The sequence below is a fragment of the Nylanderia fulva genome, unplaced genomic scaffold (assembly GCF_048542155.1).
Source record: "Nylanderia fulva isolate GAGA-0341 unplaced genomic scaffold, ASM4854215v1 Scaffold2, whole genome shotgun sequence".
Taxonomy (NCBI): domain Eukaryota; kingdom Metazoa; phylum Arthropoda; class Insecta; order Hymenoptera; family Formicidae; genus Nylanderia; species Nylanderia fulva.
The window spans coordinates 4,555,586-4,577,536 of NW_028190263.1; the positions used below are offsets into that span (position 1 = coordinate 4,555,586).

At 31.4% G+C, this 21,951-nt stretch overlaps 4 protein-coding genes across 13 annotated transcripts; 2 read left to right on the forward strand and 2 right to left on the reverse strand.

Annotated features, from left to right (window-relative positions):
* Positions 1-1,214: 1,214 nt before the first annotated feature.
* On the reverse strand, positions 1,215-4,366 carry LOC114942987 (uncharacterized). The gene is made up of 2 exons (XM_029318524.2): positions 3,852-4,366; positions 1,215-3,573 (listed from the first exon to the last, which is right to left on the reverse strand). Exons 1-2 carry the CDS (start codon positions 4,230-4,232, stop codon positions 3,106-3,108), a joined length of 849 nt encoding a protein of 282 aa, XP_029174357.2. The 5' UTR covers positions 4,233-4,366; the 3' UTR covers positions 1,215-3,105.
* Positions 4,367-6,173: 1,807 nt separating this feature from the next.
* Positions 6,174-18,611, forward strand: LOC114943036 (uncharacterized). Of its 9 annotated transcripts, none has more exons than XM_029318596.2 (10): positions 6,174-6,231; positions 6,342-6,420; positions 7,585-7,608; positions 8,277-8,616; positions 8,965-9,318; positions 9,781-10,000; positions 11,012-11,146; positions 11,227-11,283; positions 13,209-14,873; positions 16,331-18,611. In XM_029318596.2, exons 2-9 carry the CDS (start codon positions 6,367-6,369, stop codon positions 13,246-13,248), a joined length of 1,224 nt encoding a protein of 407 aa, XP_029174429.1. In that variant the 5' UTR covers positions 6,174-6,231; positions 6,342-6,366; the 3' UTR covers positions 13,249-14,873; positions 16,331-18,611. The 9 variants fall into 9 exon arrangements, with proteins under 9 accessions (XP_029174429.1, XP_085338124.1, XP_085338121.1 ...); XM_085481995.1 differs by having other exon boundaries at positions 6,175-6,420; positions 16,331-18,369; positions 18,458-18,611; XM_085481996.1 differs by having other exon boundaries at positions 6,175-6,420; positions 16,331-16,488; positions 18,202-18,611.
* Positions 16,426-21,820, forward strand: TTLL12 (Tubulin tyrosine ligase-like 12). 2 transcript variants are annotated; one of them, XM_029318593.2, is made up of 3 exons: positions 16,426-16,488; positions 19,264-19,519; positions 19,866-21,820. In XM_029318593.2, the coding sequence occupies exons 2-3, from the start codon at positions 19,432-19,434 to the stop codon at positions 21,722-21,724; spliced, it is 1,947 nt and encodes a 648-aa protein (XP_029174426.1). In that variant the 5' UTR covers positions 16,426-16,488; positions 19,264-19,431; the 3' UTR covers positions 21,725-21,820. The 2 variants fall into 2 exon arrangements, with proteins under 2 accessions (XP_029174426.1, XP_029174427.2); XM_029318594.2 differs by lacking the exons at positions 16,426-16,488; positions 19,264-19,519 and adding an exon at positions 19,554-19,783.
* Positions 16,871-19,356, reverse strand: nst (phosphoglucomutase 3-like protein nst). Its single transcript, XM_029318595.2, has 4 exons — positions 19,130-19,356; positions 18,906-18,976; positions 17,505-18,831; positions 16,871-17,366 (listed from the first exon to the last, which is right to left on the reverse strand). The coding sequence occupies exons 1-4, from the start codon at positions 19,222-19,224 to the stop codon at positions 17,228-17,230; spliced, it is 1,632 nt and encodes a 543-aa protein (XP_029174428.2). The 5' UTR covers positions 19,225-19,356; the 3' UTR covers positions 16,871-17,227.
* Positions 21,821-21,951: the final 131 nt, after the last annotated feature.

A 21,951-nucleotide genomic window follows, 5' to 3' on the forward strand; every position in this document is an offset into this window, starting at 1 on the left:
TGTTAATAAAAATCAGTTTTCTAAACAGACTTTAAATTTCAGAAGAAATAGCGCTATCTTATTTTGAATAAATTTAATTTCATTAAATGTTGTACTGTAAATTTAATACATATATATTACTGTATTGGAACTTTTATGGATGCATTTTAACATTGTATGAAAATATTTGATGTTTTTAAGTTTAAAATATTATGGTTTTATTTTAAAAACTATTATTTTAATTAATAGATACATTATTTTATGTGTGTGTAATAATGACATATGTTCGCACTGTAAATGTTTTAAATATAAATAATATTTATATAATTACTATATAATTATTTATATTATATAAATATAAATAATATTTTTAATTATTATAAATAATATTTAAAATTTATTATAAATAATATTTAAAATTATTAATATTATATAAATATTATATATTAAATAATATATATTATATATATAAATATAAATAATATTACATAATATTTATAATTTGGTAAACAGAGATTAATTAACTGTCAACAATAATTAAAATCAAATAATTGACAGATAAAAGAAAAATTCAATCTAACTTGATACCATATAGCGTCTAAAAATTAAATAAATTAATTGAATTAAATAAATTTTATTAATAGCAAAATATGTGTGTATCCGTGCGTGAACACATTGATATATATAATGTACTCATTATATGTATGTATAAAATAATATAATAAAGTATTTTATCAAGATATATATATATATATATATATATATATATATATATATATATAATATTTATTTTTCTATAAATAATAAATTTTAATTATATTTCTAATTTATGTATAATTTATATCTTCTAATTTATAATTTATTATTTTCTATATATTTAATTTCTTGTATCTTTTCTGTGCTATAATATTAAAATTAACATTACTTTGTATCTACATTTAATATAATTTGGTATACGTTGTTGACACAAGGTTAAATATTTGTACAATTAATTTAGATAATTCTTAGAGTGGCTAAAATAATAAATTACAAAATAAATTTAAAAAAAATTTTTAATTTTTTATACAAATTTTTGTATCAGATCGTTATTTATGTATTATATTTGTCAAATAGTTTTCTTTATTATTAATTCTTTTCAAATACGTTCAAAATGTAAACAGACAATTAATATTTTCCTTATACTGTTTTCTTATCTTGCAAATATTGTAGATAAATTAATTTTTATAAACAAAGTGTAAATTTTTAAATGTAAACTTTATTCTGTTTATGCACATATAAAAATATTAACTCTATATTGATAGATAATAACATTTATACACGCAGCTATTATTAATTTTCGATTATCTTTAATATTAAAAAAAAAATTTGTCAGTTATTTCATAATCTATTTTCATCTTAAAATCTAAGGAAACAGGTTTGTTCCTTTCGGCTGAACTGGCTGCACTCATTCTTTCCAAAATGAAGTAAAAAAGATGAACTCTGAACTAGTGTAACCAGTTCAGTTGAAACGAACAGACCTATTAGAAGCAATTATATAATATATTAATAAGTTTTACTCTTTTGTTTTACTTTGTTATCAATAAGAGACTGAAAATAACTATCCAGTAAAGATAATGCTATTTATCTAAAGTTACTCATATTACTTATTTAAAATTATAATGATATACATTGCAATTACAAAATAGTATAAAAATAAAATTAATATCTAATATAAAAATAATTATGTCTATAAAAATAATTGATCACTACATAAATATAGTAATGTTTCCACGTATGACAATAATAGTATTATGTTTATATGATAATGCAAATTGCTAATTATTAAATTAAATTAAGTTTATAATTAAACCTAAAAATCTAGATATATCTCAAAATTATGCAATTTTGCACCGAATCATATTTGATTAATTTAAGAAATTCATTTATCTAATACGTATACATAATTTGCATAATATTAAATATAAAGTAGAATTATATATTGTATTATTTTTGCGCGTATGTATATACATATGTGTGTGTGTGTGTGTATACAGAGTGTCCCAGACCTATCACACGTTAATGGGAGATTCCTGAGGCGATTTGGAGACGATTTTTCCTCAGCGAAAATGTCGAGAAAGGTCATCATTTTTTCAATGTTCCTAATTTTTGGAATCATGTATCTTTGTAACTAAGCCTTAAATTAAAATTCTATTAAAGTAAACTTTACCTGAAATTAACTAAAAAATGTAGTTTTGTTAATAATTTATTTTTACAAGGCTTAGTTTACAAAAAGCTTTTATTTTAAATCATTTTTAACTCAAAAATTATTGGTACTGGACATTTTCCAGTTGAGGAAAAATCGTCTCCAAATCGCCTCAGGAATCTGCCATTAACGTGTTATACGGTAAGTCTGGGACACCCTGTATATATATATATACACACACACACACACATATGTAAAGATAAATAAAATAATTAAAAAATATACATATTCACAAGCTTGCTAAATAAGAATACGTAAATGCAACACATTTATGCAAATAAAAAAAGTATTGATCCATTAATTGTATTCGTACTTATCAAAATTGATATTTTTGAGGTTGAATATTATAAATGAATTAAAAAATATTTTAGATGAATATTTTAGATAAATTAAAAATATGAACAAATTCTATATTTATAAATAAAATTTCAAATCTTACATATGCTCTTACATATAACTAATTCTGTTTCAAAACACTTTACTAAGATTAAAAACGATTTCCACTACTGAGAAATTGGTATTTACACTTTCCTCAAATTTTTATATCCGTAGTGAATTAAATATATACTAAAAAATTGCACATATAATTATGTAAGTTTATAAGTCCATAGATTTAAACATTTTTTTTTCACAGCCAAATTGTGAAAATATATATCTCTAAGATAATGTTAGCATATTATGTGTTAGCACATATATTTTGGATATAATTTCACAACTCTAATCTGTTTTTAAAAAAATGCATCTCAAAAATTTTGATAATATATTAATATTTAATTTGATGCTATACACATATACAATAGGTATGTACAAATCATGAATATGTGTACAGCAGCAGTTATTACACATATTAATATAATTTTTATTCATAACACAAATATTATTCATTATTGTACATTTTTCTGATCAGTATCTGATAGTAATATATTTGAATGAATAGTTTTTTCCTCTATGCCTCCATAAATCTTGCTACTACATGTGCTTTCACTTAGTAAATCTTGACTGGAGCAAATATCATCAATCTCCAAATTTATTGAACTATTCGATATTTGACTGAGATCTGTACTCTCTGTCCCCAAACTTAGATCTACACGAGTCTGCTCATTTTTAGATTCTTGACTGTATTGTGAATCATCCAAGTTTATATCTCTTGAAAATTTGCTGTCACATTTATCTATAGAGTCATTATGTGCTAATTTTAAATCATGTAGAGATTCATTCTTGGATGTTTCACTTTTGCTTATGTCTTGTGAATTACTTAACTTATTGACTAGATTTATCCAAGGGTCTTCCAAAAAGGAATTTATATCTACGTATGCTGATATGTGTGCTTGCCTATGTATTCCTTTATAACCCTATAAATAAATATAAATATAAATATAAATATAAATATAAATATATATATATATATATATATATATATATATATGCTTTCCTATTAGTGACACAAGTTGACACAAACATCATTCTATTTTTTTTTTTTTCAATATTCAGGAATAATAAAAGATAGAATGATAGCTTGTGTCAACTTGTCGCTAATAAAAGCACCCTATGCGTGTGCATTGTGTACATATATCGTACTACCAGAAATGCATTATTTAACAAAATCTTTTTAATCGATAGAGAATTTTACCTTTCTTTTTTGTCCGTGAAACTGATTGCCAGGATATTTGTAAGTAGAATACCGATTACTACAATTTGTTCTTGTAATAGGGTTATACTGATTCCTGTAATGGTACCATCCTCTACCTGGACTGGCACTATTGCGTCCCCTTCCAGGACTATATTGATTATTACGCTTTTCGTTCTGTGTCACTGGTGTGCTTACGTTTAAAGGAATAAAATTATCCCCGCAAGGTTGTGCCTCATTGTTAACAGAAAAACGCTGATAACTATTATTAGCAGATTGATAACCTTCGTTGTTCGCGTTTTCGTGTGATTTCCAATTATAGGGCGTATGCTTTGCATCGTATGTCCGACTACTAGGTGGAGTATTTAACGGGGATCTCTTCATTTCTTCGAAATTAATTATAATGTGTGATAAATACTATTACGACTATTTACACCGGAAAATGTAAACTTTGTAAAGTACAATGTATAACAGTCATAAACGGAATAAAATGTCAGTATTGTCGTCTCTCTCTCTCTTTAGACTGCGCAGTGTGTCCCTCTTTCGAGAAATTCGTAAATCAATTTTCATCATTTATTATGCTGATGAAAATATTTTTAACGATGAAAGAATGCAAAAAAAATCGGAACGATTGATTATAGACAATGATAAAAATATTGCTAATATCGAAATTGCGATAATAGCAAACAGTGAAAGAGTTTATAGCGTATGAACAAATAGTTACAGGGGAAAGGCATCAATACGTTTTCATTTTGGATTAGACAAGTCGCATATCGTGTCCAGATAATCACGAATCACAAGTGTGATTCTGACAAAGAAGAATCGGTCATTTTGTCACATACAAATGAGTTTGTGAGATCTTTGTTTGATCTGTTAAAAAATCCACATATTATTTTTTTATATAAAATTAACAGAACAGAATAAGTAATTTATTTTTTTATTTCCTACTCTGTGACAAAAGTACTATGATCACTTCTCAGAATATCAATAAAATGCGCGAATATCTCAATATACAATATATGCGATCCAGCTCGAAAATGCGAAAGTGAAAGATATCGACTTCTGCATTTATACATACATTTTGACGAATATCTTCATCATACGAGGTGATTATTTCTCACACTCGTCTTTTGACAATAATTTAATTATTTATAAAGTTGTGCATCTCAGACTATCGAAACGTTAACAAATAGCAATAATTATCGCAACAATTAAATATGTTATATTAGGCAGTTGCATCGTTCTTCTGAAGTAAATAATTACTCCAAAAAATCAAATCGATGCAATTAACAAGAAATCATCCTACCTTTGATGTGGACGATGCTCGTACGACTTTCCGACCAAGGCGAAGAAGCGATCTTGATCGATGCACATATATATAAACGCATATGGATGATTGAGATCCGATATCGGTGCAAATAAAACGTAAAACTTGCAAGTTACATTTCGTGCGAAAATGTTCACGACTCGCATGTGCGACACGCCACGACGAACGACACATTACGAGGCACTCCCGACACTTATTCGCGGATAAAATGCACTTTCGGGCAGTTTAAATCGCGAAAACTACGACAACGATTCGAAATGAGAGAGTCGAGCCAAGTATACAGCTATATCGGATAATAATTGTACTACGCGTGACGTTTCTCCAGAGCTCGCACTGATTGTCCGCTCCAGTTTTTGTCCACCAATGAGATTCACCGATCACTGCGACATCTATTGATGAAACATATACGTGAAAATGAACTCGATTTCGCGCCAAAATGATATCGTTTCGCGCCAAAATGGATACTAGAAGCAATCACGCGTACGATTGAGATCGACGATCTACGAACAATTTTTTGCGATTTTGATATTGAATGCGATCGCAAAAAACGCTTGATACTTCACAAGACACTCGCGATAATCACGCGCAAGATTGATTTTTACGCGGTAATACGCGAAAACGACGTCGATCAAATGGATACCTAGATGAATCGCGCTCGCGATATCAACGAATAACAATTTCGCGGAATGAATGACACTTGTGTACAATATTCGACGCGAAAAGTGACATTTGGCAAGACACTCGCGATAATCACGGCACAATAACTTGCAAGAAATACGGAACGATTCGACTAGCGTCGCGACACACCGCCGTCCCGTGTCACTTTATTCCGCGAAAGAGAGCCGAGTTATTCAGGTGAGCCAATCGTCGCGCCTGCGCATGACGTCGCGTCCGAAGCGCGCGCTGATTGGTCGCTCCGGTTCTTGTCCACCAATAGGAACACGGGCGGAAACGAGTCTTGCCGCACGGAGGTTGGCGGCCCTGCTCCCGCATAACGAACGACGAAGAGACGCAGCAGCGGCGTCGTGTACTACGTGTGAGCCATTTTTTTTTAACGTAAGTCACGGGAGCGTCGTGTCGTGTATCGCGTTCGGAGAACGAGCGGGATCGACGACAATCGTGTATATACGATAATAGGCTTCTGCACGTTAATCTATTTATTTCAGTTACTTTTTGTCTTTTTTCCGCATTATGGACACGTCTGTCGGTTACCACGCTACTTCGGAGACGGCGGCGGCTGGAACGGTAATATCATTTCTATCAATTCTCCTTTTCTCCTTTCTTGTTGCTCCTTTCCTCCTTCTATCTTTCGCTCGCGGAATTAAATTTCTTTTCATCGCGTCACGGCAATCGAAACAATATTTCAATAAACTCTCTTTCTCTCTCCCCCTTCCCCCCTTACTCCATTTCCTCATCATCTTTCTCTTTCTTTCTACTAGGTAAACTGATGTATACAATTGTATCGCGTCGTTCGCGTGAAAGCCCCGAGGGGGGATCAATAAATTGAACGATATCGGCGTCGCACGGCGACAGAAGCAATCGGTAACTTTTTCCACAAACAGCGGTTGGTAGCCTTCGTCGGCTCCTCTTCGCCTCGCGTTTTCACGAGAATACTCGGAATACACCGAGAACGGGGAGAGAGAGAGAGAGAGTGACTCGAGACTTTGACCGCCATTTCGCATCCGTCCTTTCTCTCGAACTAGGGGTTCCGTTGCTTTTCTTCTCCTAATTTTCCATTTATTTCGTCAAAACGGCGCACTTACACGTGAGTAATACTGTCGATCGGACAAAAAGCACGGATGGAATTTGGAAAAGCGATCGGCGGAACCGGTCGTGTTTCCTTAGTAAGGGTTTCTTTGCATCACGTGTTTTCGTTTCGCGATATAAATACTTGTATTTTAATACGGTCTTCTTTCGATCGTTGATCAGTGATGATCTATGACTTTTTGCGAAAAAATCGAGGTTGGATCCATGTGGCCTTGAAAAAGAACTTCGTTTCTATCTGCGCATTTCCTATTATTTATAGTTTCCTCAAGCTCTTCCATCTCCTAGTTCAGTATCTCTCTTGCTCTTAAAATTGAAAAACAATGCAGATATCTTTATTGATGTCATTAGAGATAATTATTTTTACACAGACGAGAATCGCTATTTTAATGTTGACATCTATTATGTAATGTAAAAATATAGCGTAAAGCTCAATTTTTACAGCATAAACAATAGTGATTATCTAAAAATTTTTATCTTGCATAATAAGATAAATTTATATAGTGGATAATATTTTTTTCATTATACGCATTGCAAGTTATGAAAAAATCTATTCTGTGTAAAAGAAAATCAAAATGACAGGAATTAAGATATTATTTAATACCTGTATTTTTGAAATAGTAATCTTGATGAATTATGTTCCAGAAGATGGTTTCATCTAATCAGCCGGTAAGATTATATAAATATTTTTTGTACTTTTTAGTCAACTAACTCTTAAATCAATTAACTATTATAAAAGCTATCGAGTTAATATTTTGCTAAGTTAAAAAATATTGAAATTAACATTCTTTGTTCATTTTGAAACTTAACATCTTATTGTTAATTTATGTTTATGACATAATGCTCAGCATATTTTACATTATTATAATTTTACATATTTTGTAAAATATTTGAAGATAGCTGAGCAATATAATAAATCTCAAACAGACACCATATCTTTTGTAATAGATATATGGTCGATTTTGAGAGACAAATATTAAATTATACTTGTATCAATATTGTATTTTAGTGTAAAAAAATGTATGACTAAATTTTATTATTTGAACTTACAGTACTTTTCATATATTTTTTTTGTTAAGGCTTCTTAGACAATATATAACTTATAAAACAATTTTGTAAATATTATATATCAGTATAAACGTATCAGGATATACATTAAAATATATAGAATATATGTTATATATAGAATTATATAAATAAAATTCTAGAAATCTTGAATTTTGTTATAAATTATAGATCTAAAAAGGCCTTAAAACATAATTATATTTTATTGCTATATATTCATTATCCTGTTCAATAAACAAAAGAGAAAACTAATTTTTTTTTACATTTTCTAGCGGAAAACAAAAATATTTGTGGGCCGGCTGCCAGAAAATTGTCGCAACGATGAATTGCGACAATTATTTTTGCGCTTTGGTGAGGTGACAGAATGCGACGTTATGAATCGATATGGTTTCGTCCACATGGCACGGGAAGAGGATGCAGCTGCGGCAATTAAAGCACTACACAATTCCAACTTCAAAGGAGCGACGATCAATGTGGAACAGTCAACCGGGAAGTCACGCGGAGGTGGAGGAGGACGCCGAGATGACCGAAGAGGTGGACCAATGAGAGGTGGTAGAGGAGGACGAGACGGTGGTAGAGACGCTCGTCCTGGACCATACAATGATAGAAGAGGTCAGTATAATTTGCGCATTGTTATTTGTAAATTCCGACAAAACTATTTTCTCATTTAATTTTTCTCAAGTATATATATGTGTATATATATATGTATGTTACATGTACATCTTGTCGCATATTTCTTTTTATTTATTATCGTTTCTGTTACCTCTCTCCTATCTTTCTCATATTGATAAGTGTCAAAGTAGGATTTGCTACCTTAAATTGACTTATCAACTTCTCCGAATGATGTAACATTCTATATTACAGAGTGCATTGAGAAAATAGTATGTTGGAATGAAATAAGAGTATAACTTTGACAATGTATATTTAAAAACCAATTCAATATCTCGGCGTGCTTTGCAGTTCTTCCGATCCAACTCGTTGGTTACGATGGATCTGCTGCAGGTGGCGTCGCAACCGGGTACACCGATTACAATCGTGGAGCTGGCGACTTTAGCGGCCGTGGGGCGGACTTTGGCACCGGCTATGCTGACCGCGGTGCTTACGGTCAGAACGTGGGTGGTGCAGCGATGGGCTACACTTCAACAGCGCCGGGAATGGGTGGCGGATATGGACCAGCTGCCGGCGCCGTGGGAGGCTACGGTCCTACCGGCGCGGCGGATTACGGACGAACAGCTGATTACGGTCGCGCTGACTTTGGTGCTAGAACAGACTATGGTAATCACGGTGCTGAGACATATTTGTACAATTTCGAAAGTATGTGAGAATTCACTTTATACATATACCGTACTGCCTATATATTTTATATGGAGCAGTTTTATAAAAACAATGATAAGACGAGAAAAATATAAATTTTCGGCTCTTCGTGTTGTCATTATATAGTGCATTATATATAAATATAAACATGAACAGACAGCTTTTTCAAGAATATCCAATTTTGAAATATTTGTATCATGAAAATATCTCTGTCTTAAATTTATTATTTGCATTTTAAAAGCTATTGTTGAGTTAAAGTTGTATTGTGTGATATTTATACATCTTGCATACACTTTTAATTGATATTCTATATTCTTTATTTAATTAATGCATGTTCCATTAAATTTTTTATTCTTAAAATAAAATCTCATGATAGATGAAACCAAAAAGATACACAAATTTTCCAAGTAAAATGCAGAATATTAATTTAATCTAAAATCTTAATACTTTCATTGTTTACAGTAGTTGGTGGTGGTATGGCCGGAGATTTTAATCGTGGCGCACCTGGTCCAGTAGATTATGGTCGTACCGATAATTTTGGTGCCAGTCGCACAGTTGATTATACCGCTAGAAATGATTATGACCGGAGTGCGACTGGACCAATGAGAAACGGTGGTGGTGCCGTTGCCACTACTGGGTACGGAACAGGGTACACTGATGTGGGATATGATGAAAGTCACTGGTAATGTTGCTATAATCTATTTTGGCTTTTTTCTTTAATTTTCGAGATTTTTTAAAATTAATTAGTTAATATTAAGCAATTTTTCAAATCAAAGCCTAAGAAGCTCATGATAATGTACTACATAAAGTATTGAATTTTTAATATCTAAAAGTCACTTTGCGGTTATTTTAATACTATTATTTTTAATCATAAAATTTAAAATATATTTAAATGGAAATTGAACATAATTGCAATTTTATTTATGAGTTTGGAAACATTTTTCACATATAATGTGAAACTTTAATTAAGTTAAGTGAGCTCAAGTCTTTAATAACTTAGATTTAATTAAATTTACGACTAACTTAATGCAGTGAAATGTAGATCATTCAATTATTAGCATTTTCTATTATTAATAAATAATTATATACTCTCATACAAGATTCATAAAATTAAATTAATTATTAGAATTATTTACATTGCACTGTATGACTTTATTCTTTTTTATTACAACAGCATTATTACACACATGTAAGAAAACTTTTTTACTTAAATTGAAAAATTTTTTTATACTACATATATATGCTTTGAATGTCAGCACTGAAAATTGTTATATATTCCTCTTGTTATATTTAATTAAAAGTACTAAAATCGAATTTTCAGTGTAGACATTAAGTTCGCTAGAAATATGGGTAGAAATATATTTTAAAAATTGGGAAAATAACAATTTATAATAAAATTTGCACAGTTTATATAAGCAGATTTTACAAATTTTCTTAAACTACTATTAAACTTCATTTTTATTCTAACCAAAACAAGCGACATATTGCAGCAATGCTTATGTAGTAATGTAATAATATTCTAAATGTCGCTTAGAATAGAGTGAAAATAAGTTAATAAAAATAAATTGTGCAACAGGGGTTATCCGGGTGGGCCAGGGAATATGATGGGGTTTGGGGGGTTAAATCAGGGAGCTACAATGGTCTATGAAAGAAGGGATGGTCTTCCCGGTAATGATATACCTCTATTTAACAGGCCCATGAGCACTGGACCTAGCTACAGCACTGGGGCACCTAGCTACAGCACTGGTCCAGGACCACAAGCTGATATGTTTAGTAGAAGACCTGGCAGTGCCGTTCCCAGTGGTGGATATCCACCAGTAGCTGGCGGGTAAGTAGCAAATTCGCTAATTGTTGAAAAAAGAAAAGGTTTGTTTTTCATATATGACTAATATGTCCATTATGTTGCAGTTATGCCGAGGGATATGACAGACCAGATGCATATGGTCCTCCACGTGGCGGCGGACGGTAAGTTGCACTCTATTAAGTTATATTTTTCATATATATTTCATCAAAGCTGCGACTATGAAAGTAACACATTAAACACACGTTGACGTTAAAAAAAGCGAAGGGAATCAATATGCGTATGCTTATCAATCTAAGCGTCTCCACTCTTCTTTGCGTTACATCTCGTTCTTATCTCGATTATGTATAAACACATATGCAGTTTCTATGCGGATCGACACAGGTTAAATATTTCTGTAAAAGTATAAGGTGTGACACTTAGCGCGACACCCGGACACATATACGGAAGTGTACCTTCACCGTGTACGTGCTATTTTTGCGTAAACAAATCGTTGCTTCCATCGGCACACGTGTACAAGAAACCGACGTTTTTGATCTTATGAGTGTAAAAGAGAACAGAGGCTGTGAAAATCACCGTGAAAATCACTGAAAGCCCTGCAGACTTTAATTACTGCTTACAATTAATGAGATGTACATACATTATTATATATATTTATAATTCTTATTCACTTGTATATATTTTCTAAATTTATTCTAATTATAAATAATGCTTTGATTTGAATGTTTAAAACAAATATTGTGACAATGCAAGAAATTTGAAAAATAATACATATATATTTGAAAAAAATATCGATTTTCCTGAATAAATTTGATAAACTTTTCAAAATTAAAAACTAATTTTTTTATCGTATGTACACTCACATATAATTTAGTTGTTATCAATTTAGCTTTACATATATTGTATATCCGTGATACATCGCCTCTCTTCTTTTACGTACTCCACGATGAAAGTTCTCGTCTCGACGTCCAACCAAGATGCGCCATGCGATCACCCTGCGGCAATTTCGACAATGGCGAGATGCCATCGAGAGAAAAAAAGAATTTTTTTAACACAAAAATATATTTTCCGGATAACTGATTCTGACGAAATTCCGCGGGAATATCTCGAAAAGCGAAATCTTTCCGCAAACTTTTCTATCTCACGTCGCGAATATAAACCGATCTATCACGATATTATTATACACACTGCGCCTTTGCGCACCGCAAAAACTTTATTTAGCCTGCGAAAACTACAAACGCACATCCTTCGCATTTTGCTTCCCTCGCCTTTTGTCATTTGAGACACTTTTTTTCATTTACAATTCAACTCTGGTCTCCGAGAAACGACAAAGCGTTGCGTTGCGCCTATGAACGACGATCGAACGTCCGACAAAAGTCTCTCGACGACTTGAAACTCTTCTGCTTTCTACGCAAATACATTCCAAGTTTCCAAATGCACTTGCGACGGTGCCGAGAGATGATTGATTGCGGCGTATACCGATTGACTAGCTTCCTACACATGTATGACAGTTAATCAGAACTGGGTGTGAATTTTACTTTAGTCTGCTATTAAATCTGCCATCTTTTTCACAAAATCTCTATATTCTTGCTATATTTAATTTTTTCCATATTACAATCTTTTTTTTACATCTTTATATAATACGTTACTTTATCGTACAATAGTATATCAGATAATTGGCATATTAATTATCGAATAATTGACATATAATTAAATCTCTATATTTAACAATCTCAGTGAAGATTTTATTTAATTTTTCCTTGTAATATTACTTGAATAAATTTAGCACAACGCATGTAAGTCTACAAACTCAGTAATAGATAACACGAAAGACATATATATCTTACCCAGATCTGATAGCTGTATCTCTCAGCAAATGTGCGTTATATGCGCTGCGACGTGAAAAAAAACATCCAATATTTCCTTAACACCATATATCAAAACCCATACTGCTGTCAGATATTCGAATTCGCATCTGGACGCATTCCGCGCTGATCGCGCATGCCAGTGTTACATCTTATACTTTCTCCTTGCCCAGCAAGGCGATCACGTGATTAATTTTGCGATTTTTCATTTTCTGACCTTTTAGCTTCCCAGGTCCGGCAGACGCGATGCCACCAAGGTACTAAACGTATACTAAAGCAAACATGCTAGCGCATGCGAAAGGCAACCGTATAAACAAAATCATAAAAAAAATCACCGCCTTTAAAGCAGCGATCATTCGCTTATGGACTCGATTATCTAGGAACTGCCCTCTGCGTCCGACATTGAGTCCATATGATTATAATGAAAAAAGCTATACATAACTTATAATGTTTAATTCTATCATAAGATATGGTAAGGTAACATCATCAGTGGATGATATAATTTTGGTCAAAATTGAAAAAAAAATAATTCTTAATCATAATATGATATATTATTATGTTAGTCCATTTGTGTGTTTGAAAAGAATTTCTGGCATATTCATGTAGTTTGTTTATTTTTTTTCTTATTGTCTTTTTCTATGAATAAATAAAATCCAATGTTATCTAATGTGGGTCGAATATTTTCCTTAACTTAATTTTTTTAATGCCCACATTGTGTAGTATAGATAATTTTATTACACTTCTATATAGTTTTAATTCTTACAAGAGGTGACTTATATATAATAATGATACTGTACAATTTTTTTGAACACTTAAAAACTCGCAAATATTATATTTTAAATGTTCATTCATAAAGAGCAGAGAAACTTACATATATATATAATAACAGTTATCGTACACTTAATGTATCTTTATATAAAAAATAAAATGCAAATAAATGTAAGTAATCTTTATATAAAATCTTTAATAGTATGATACAATTATTTTTTTTAATCATTTTATACGTAACAAAATCGTCACAAAATTTTATTACTTATTAATTGTTAGAGTATGAAAAATATAATTTCATCAATAACATCTATTTTTATTTGTGTAATTTAGAAAAAAAAATATTTGTCTTGTTTCTATTTTTTTTTATTGTTGCACGATTTTTATTATTCGTATAAAAATTTTTATTCTTATACTGTTATGCAAAGCTGATTTAATTACTTCATAGAGAGATATCATTAAGTTACAGCGACATCAGATAGAATTCTAGTTGTCCATCTAACATATCTACTACTACCATTCGCAGAAGCGAAGAAATATCGTAATATCAGCGTGCGTTCTCTCAACTATGTTACTCAATGTTAATTCTTCATTCGATGTTGTGCATTGTAATCTTAAATTATTTTTAAACTAATTAATTTGATAGTAATTTAATATAAAACATGAAATTGAAAATTAGTTTATTACTATAAATGAATTAATGTAACGATACAGTTATAATATATATAATAATGAAGTGATATATAAAAAAATCTATCTGATAATAATATTTTAAAAGGTGAAAATTTTTGAAAAGAAGGACAAACTCATAGACATAGAAAGATCTTAGAGAACTCGATAACAATGCAAAACGTCAATCTCCAGCTGGTGCAGTTTACTTAGTTAGGTACTGTACTGAAACGTCGATTTGTGAATGCGTGCGGTGAACGCGCGTTTCCTTGGGGCGGCTTGTTGACCTGCGATTATTGAAGAAACCGATTACGACGATTACTCGCTATGCGTGGCTACCCGTAGATGCGACCCGATCGGCGAATAAACCAACCGCTGCGATATATGGATAATGCGCCACAAATTGCGTTTGCGCTCAAAGCTGGCGTGCTTTGAATTTGACCAAGAAGAAGGTATGTTCAACGGCGTGCGACTATTATAATACTTTATCTGTTGAGAAAAAAATGACCTAAGCGCCCATGGGCCCACTATATCAATGTTCTATAAGTGCGAATGGAGAATGTCCGGTCGAACAAAAAACGTAAAACTGTTAAACGAGAAAAGAGAAACAGAAGTTCGTCGATTACCGAAGCGCGTATAAAGAAAGCGGCCGCTTTTTTGTGATCTCACAATCAGTATTATGCACTACGATAGAAATGCATCTCTCGATTCTAATTCCGTCTCTTTGCTATATAGACTTATGAAGTAACTCTTATTATAATGTAATATCTAATTGTAGATGCGTCGATTTATTGTTTTATTAAGATAGATTTTTAAATTATTTGATAGTCAAGTTATTCTAAATGTTTCATATTTTTTGTTCTATCTAATCTTATTAGAATTGAATTACTTAATGTAATTAATTTCGATGTATATCTATTTTCTTAGAATTTTTTCTCACATTTGCTCTTTTATTATTGAGATATATATATATATTTCTACAAATTTCATAAATTCTGAAGCTATTATTTTATTGTACAAAATTAAATATCAGTTTATATTGATCTGCACAATTGGTACTGTTTTACGATATATTAAATTATATAAAATTGTTCTGATACGCATATAAGAAAAGTTCAAGAAATCTGACATTTTTTTTAACTTTTTAAATAATGAAGTAAATTAACTAAAATATGAATAAAATAGATAAATAAAATTTCCATTTTGCAATATATATCCAATCTTATTATACTTTCTATTATGTCGATACATTTATAAATATTTTATGAGATGGAATTAGAACAGTAAAAGGTAAAATGAATGCGATGCGTGAATTGGAAAAAATGCATAGTGTTGTTTTTTCGCACATTATCGCCGCAATTTGCGAATCGTTCATCTTAATATTCTACTGCCGCCGAAATTTTTAGAATAAATTCTTAAAAATTCCGCTCAATACATCCTTTCGCGATAAAACTAAGCGCCATTGTAAGATACGTTGTTACATCTTCTGAACAACTCGTACTTTAATGTTGATAGAAAAATGTCGCAGAAAAAAACATTCTCGAATTGTCGACCTGTACAACGCTCCTATTAACTATTCAATTGATATGCATTACATCTCATTAGAATTTATATTTTTAAAAAATGTACTTTCTCATTTTACGATATATTTGTCAATACAAAATACGTAATTTTTATTTGACGTCACGTTTAAGGTCGTTTAACAAGTTGTAAAATATTAATTTTTAAAGTGAAGTAACATACGAAAGTGTTACGTCATATTAATTAAAAAATAATTTCTACGAGCATTGACCCTTAGCTGGCGTTTATAGGGATAAGTGATAATATTATAAGTTAGTTTAAATGTTACATTAAGCCCACCATTAGTGGGATATGTTATATATGTTCTATATAATATTTTTTTTAATAGATTACAAACTGGATGAGGAGAACCAATGGACAATTGAGATGAACTCAATAGGAACTACTAATAACTCTCAGAAGCATTCAGTGAACTCGTTTGCATGTCCAAGGAACGAGAGTTAGAAGAAGATGGATAATAAAGCCTGGCTGCTTGTGTAACGAGAAGTAAGAAAGTACAAAAAAATGAAATACTATTAATTATATACATTTTTTTCATATAAAATATTACAAATAACTGCTATTAATAATTTCACACTTAATATGAGATTTTTTAAAAGAGGTAATAAAATAATTGACAATATACTTTTATAAGCATAGTTAATATACGATAAAATTTTGAATTTAAAAATTAAGGCCTCTGTAAGTCCTACAGCATTTGCTTTAGGCTCGTTTTGAAAAGAACTTTTGTTATCAGCTGATTTCTGTCATAATTAATTACCTATATTATTTAAAACATTTTAATTTTTAAATCTTATTATTTTAAAATTTAATTACCAAATTAACGCTTTAATCAGCTTCTTTCTGTCAAAAGAGAATGGAATTTAAATAAACTTTATATTATTTTTTATTTGATATCAAACTTTAATATAAAATTGAGGAATGGCATGCGTGTATAGCGCGCACTTATTCTAGTCTTTTTAATACAATATATTTTTGATCATGAATTATTACGCAATAAAATGATATAAAAAGTTTCTCAATGATTAAGTGATAAATTATTTTAATACGTTGTATTATGAAATTTTTAAAATATTGTAATACAATATTCCATATGCATTCCATGCCAAAATACAAAAAAATAAAACTTAAAATTTAAAAAATACGATAGAATTTAAAAAACAAAATCTAGCAAATGAATTATCGTTTTTATATGGATATAACTAAATGATAACTCCAAATTTAATCATGATAAGCTGGGTTCAGGTCCGACACCGTCTGCTAATTTATACACAAGTAAGGCTACTTCCGTAGCTAATTTGTAAATATCCGATGAGTTTTCACATTCCGCATAAACTCGTACGATGTTTTCAGTTCCAGAAGGTCTGAAACAAAAATTATAATCAGAACATTTAATGTAATTTTTTTTCTTTTTAACAAATTTGTAGACACAAATAATAGATGATAACACTGCATATTTCTGAACAAAGCTTTATATAAAAATACAAATTATTGTATTATACCTAACGAACGTTCGACCTCTTGAATATTTGGAAACTGTTTTATCAATTTCTTCTTGCAAACCAACAGGCGTCAAACATTGTCGTTCCGCATTCGTTGTTGTTATAATATTTCTATCTTGCACACTGACTTTAAGCTGCTTATTCGGTAAATCATTATAACTCCTTTCCCATTCGATTATATCCCAGCCCTTGTCGTGTAATATAGTCTCGACTAACAGTATATCGCTTAACGCATCGCCGACTGTTTCATTTATCAAATCAATTATGTTCTTCAGTTTTGTAGCGGCCGTTTTTTGTGCTTCCAAGAGATTCTCCTTCTTAGCATAATTCTTAATAATATTTTTAGCGGTATCTTTGAAAATTACAGTCCCGTGTCCATTTGCTTCAAAATAGACACCGATATCGAATTCCAACGCTTTTTTATGTAAATGCTTCACGCCGGTTGACACACAAGCGACTGGTACTTCTAATACTTTCGATATGTAATCGGTTGAACCGCCGTTGGCATATGCGGTTTGCACTAAGCCCAATTGTAATGATAAACCGCTCGTAGTTAATAGTTCATTGAAATAGGCTGCCACTAGCGTGGCTATTCGGTCTCCGTCCAAGAGATGAAATTTATTATTCTCGTCTACATAAAAATATATTACTCTGTCGGCATCCCCATCTATACTGACACATCTGACATTTGTTTCAGAAGGGATATTCAAAGGCATAGTCTGTTGTACTTTGACATAATCTGCGCCGCACTTGTGATTCAAGACTCCGCTTCCATCGTTAATCAGTTTAATATCCAGCACATCCTTCAAGTATCTTTGAAATTCCTTCACTGCAATAGCACCGACACCATTTGCAGCATCCAATTGTAATACACTTGAGTATTTTTTATTATTTTTCTCAGTACCTCTTATACTTTTGAATACTGTTGCGAGTTTCGTATAATATCCTTGCAGTGTGGGATTGCCATAAATACCACAAGTGTTTATACATACTATGACATAGTGTAACTGCGGAGTGGTGACCAATCCTAAATCTGTAACATCACCATTCAAAGCTCTGATTCCTGCTAGTGCAGCATTTAATAAGATGGGACTGCTTTTACGAGTATCTATTCCTGTTATCACCCTTGCTGGTACTGATAAATCAATATTTTCTTTTCTAGATATATCTGTTAATGTTGATATCAAATCATTATCTTGTGCGTTAGCTAAAGTTGTTGCTATAGTTTCCCAAGAAACTTCAAGCATCTCACCAGCAGGATCAATGAGCTTGATACCATTATCAGGTTCTAAATTATGGCTTGCAGTAATCATTAAACCTATGGCAGCTGTAAAAAAATTATTCGTTGAAGAACATAGAGTAAAAAATATTTGAAATTTTAATTCTATAATATGTTCTAACCTCTTTTTACTTTTGATCTTAAAACTGCTAAAAGACCCATTCTATATAAAACATGTTCCAGGACGTCTGATCTAAAATTAATACACATTAGATTTTACTTTAAACAAAATTAATATCATTGTGTATTAGGTCATAAAATAACACTACAGAAATAAATAAAATTATTTTTAATTAAAGAAATCAACAGGTGTCAATAAGAAAAATGAGTGAAAAAATTATTTTACTTTGCTCTAAAACCAGCTGTTCCATACTCAATATTTTTATCATATTTTCGATTGTATTCCACATTTACGATATTTTGAAAATAATTGGATTCCATAATGTATTTATTTTAATAATATGCTCCAATATGTCACAGATAACGTGAGAGTGACAGCATCTACCATATGCTCACTATCTACTATCTAACATATTGCTCCGACTCGTTGGTTGGTTCTTATAAATGGCTAAAGGCGACTTTACATCGTCCATACGCCAGTCACTTGCTCCGACTCTTGGACTAAGTCATGGTGGTACGAATATCTAGATGTGTACCATTCGAAGACGTTTTGATTGGACCCAGAATTTGATTGGTCAACCATGTGCTAGTTACTTTAGCCATCGGTCTCTGATTGGTGAGCGAAATTAACCAATTGTAAATCAGAATGATGTTAACCTATTATGATTTGATTTTTGAGAGCCGTATTTATCAGAGAACAAAATTTTTTGATATGAATGTATTATAAAATATATGTATTGAAAAATTATTCAATCAGTGAAATTTAAGTAGATGCAGTTTATTTTAAATATTTATATGTATTACTGCTCACTATTCAAATAATTATTTTCCATTAATAAACTGATTATCACATGTGCATCAATTTCAGAAAAAAATATATGTAAGATTATTTTTTAATGATATATGAAAACTTTGTTATTCTTACATTGAATACATAATTGTCAAATATTTGTTTGTTCTAGATCTACTTATCTATTATATAATGGATGGTTTAGATTTATTTAATATATTTCTTCAGACACATAAGCCACAACTTCAATGTTATGGCGTCCCACAATTATTCTGGGAAAATCTGTACAAGAAATTGAAGAATCAAATTTTTGATAGTGGCCTCGTCTTTCAATTAGCAAAGATGGAATATGAGAACGAAGAAAGACACGTTACTGAGCCAATTTGGAAACTAATTGTATCTGCGGAAAATGGTATTTCTGTAGAAGATCCAAATAATATTTACCTAATTGATCATGCCTGGACTTTTGATATTGGTAATGCTCGACAAAATTTAATTCAAGTACCCAATCTGCTTGATCGTATGTGCTTATTGATGGGCCTAGATGTTGAAGCTGAGGAACAGGAAAAAATTGAAAATATTATGAGAGAAATGTGGCGATACAATCAGTCATATTCAGTAAATTATGGAGCAATAGAAGACAGGATGCCAGTATGGTATGTTATGGATGAAGTTGGATCAGCGATAAACCACAGTGATGAACCAAATTTTAGAGCAGTACCTTTCCTGCACATGCCAGAAGGTGTAATTTATACACTTTTGTTTCCTATAAAAGATGTTGATACAGGGGATGAAGTTACAAGAGATTTTGTAGAGGGTCAAACAAAAGATCCTCAAAAGAGACGTGCATTATTATTGCCTTGGATCGACAGCACCTTTGAGGATGAAAGTTTTGAACAGACTGAGCCAGATGTTGATTACTTTTTAACAGGTCATACTCTTGAAAGCTTGCCAGAAGTAATGGATGAATTGAAGATAGATGCTAGTAAAAAATTAAAAGTTTTCTCACATTATGATAATGTAAATAATTATTTGACAGATTCAGCATTTGAAATTATTGATAATGAAGAAGAAGCAGATATATTGTGGCTTGTGTCTCATTATAAAACTTATAGAGAATTGAATCATTCTTCGCCTCACGTTTTTGTAAATCAATTTCCATACGAAAACGTTTTGACGATAAAGGATCTCTTGTCGATTGTATGTAGAAGAAAAGCAACGGATAAATTGTATGATCCAGATACTCTGGAGACTTATCCAGCATGGTTACCAACAACATACAACTTGAGCACAGAATTGATGCAGTTTGTTGCTTACTTTACACGACGAGCGGATAAGGATTTGGATAATCATTGGATTTGCAAACCGTGGAATTTGGCGAGAGGCTTGGACACTCACATCACGAACAATCTCTATCACATCCTGAGATTACCTTGCACGGGGCCTAAAATCGCGCAGAAGTATATCGCGCAACCAGTTTTATACAATAGGCCGGACATTAATCAAGTGAAATTCGACATAAGATACGTTATATTGCTGAAATCTGTAAAACCACTGCGTGCTTACGCTTACGCAAACTTTTTCCTGCGCTTTGCAAATCTACCATTCGCGTTGAACAATTTTGATGTATACGGCCAACATTTCACCGTCATGAATTATACCGAAGAAGATGCGCTCTTTCACTTAAAATGCGCCGATTTCATCGTGGAATGGGATAATCAGTATCCCGATTATCCCTGGAAGAGCTACGTCGAACCGAAGATTCTTTTCGTTTTACGAGAGGTTTTCGAAGCCGCAATCGAGCAACCCCCGCCGAAAGGAATTGCTGAGAATCCGCAAAGCAGAGCCGTGTATGCCGCCGACTTGATGTTGGAATGGAGAGACTCCGAAATGCAGCCCAAGTTGTTGGAAATAAATTTTACACCCGATTGCCAGCGAGCGTGTGAATATTATCCTGATTTCTATAATGATATCTTTAAATGTCTATTTTTGGATATTGACAATCCAAAAATCTTTCATATATTAAATTGAGTCGAACGCGATAAGAGATCGTTTGTACACTTTAGTTTTTCTAAAGAAAAAAATACATGTTAAGTATTTTTTAATTAAATGTTATATGACTGTTAATTCTCTCTATTATGTTTTTATATTATTTGATCAAGTAGCTACGTTATTTAAAATGTGTTATTTGAATATTTTTTATATCTTTCAAATTAATTTTGATGATTAGACCAACATCACATAATAAAAAATCTAAC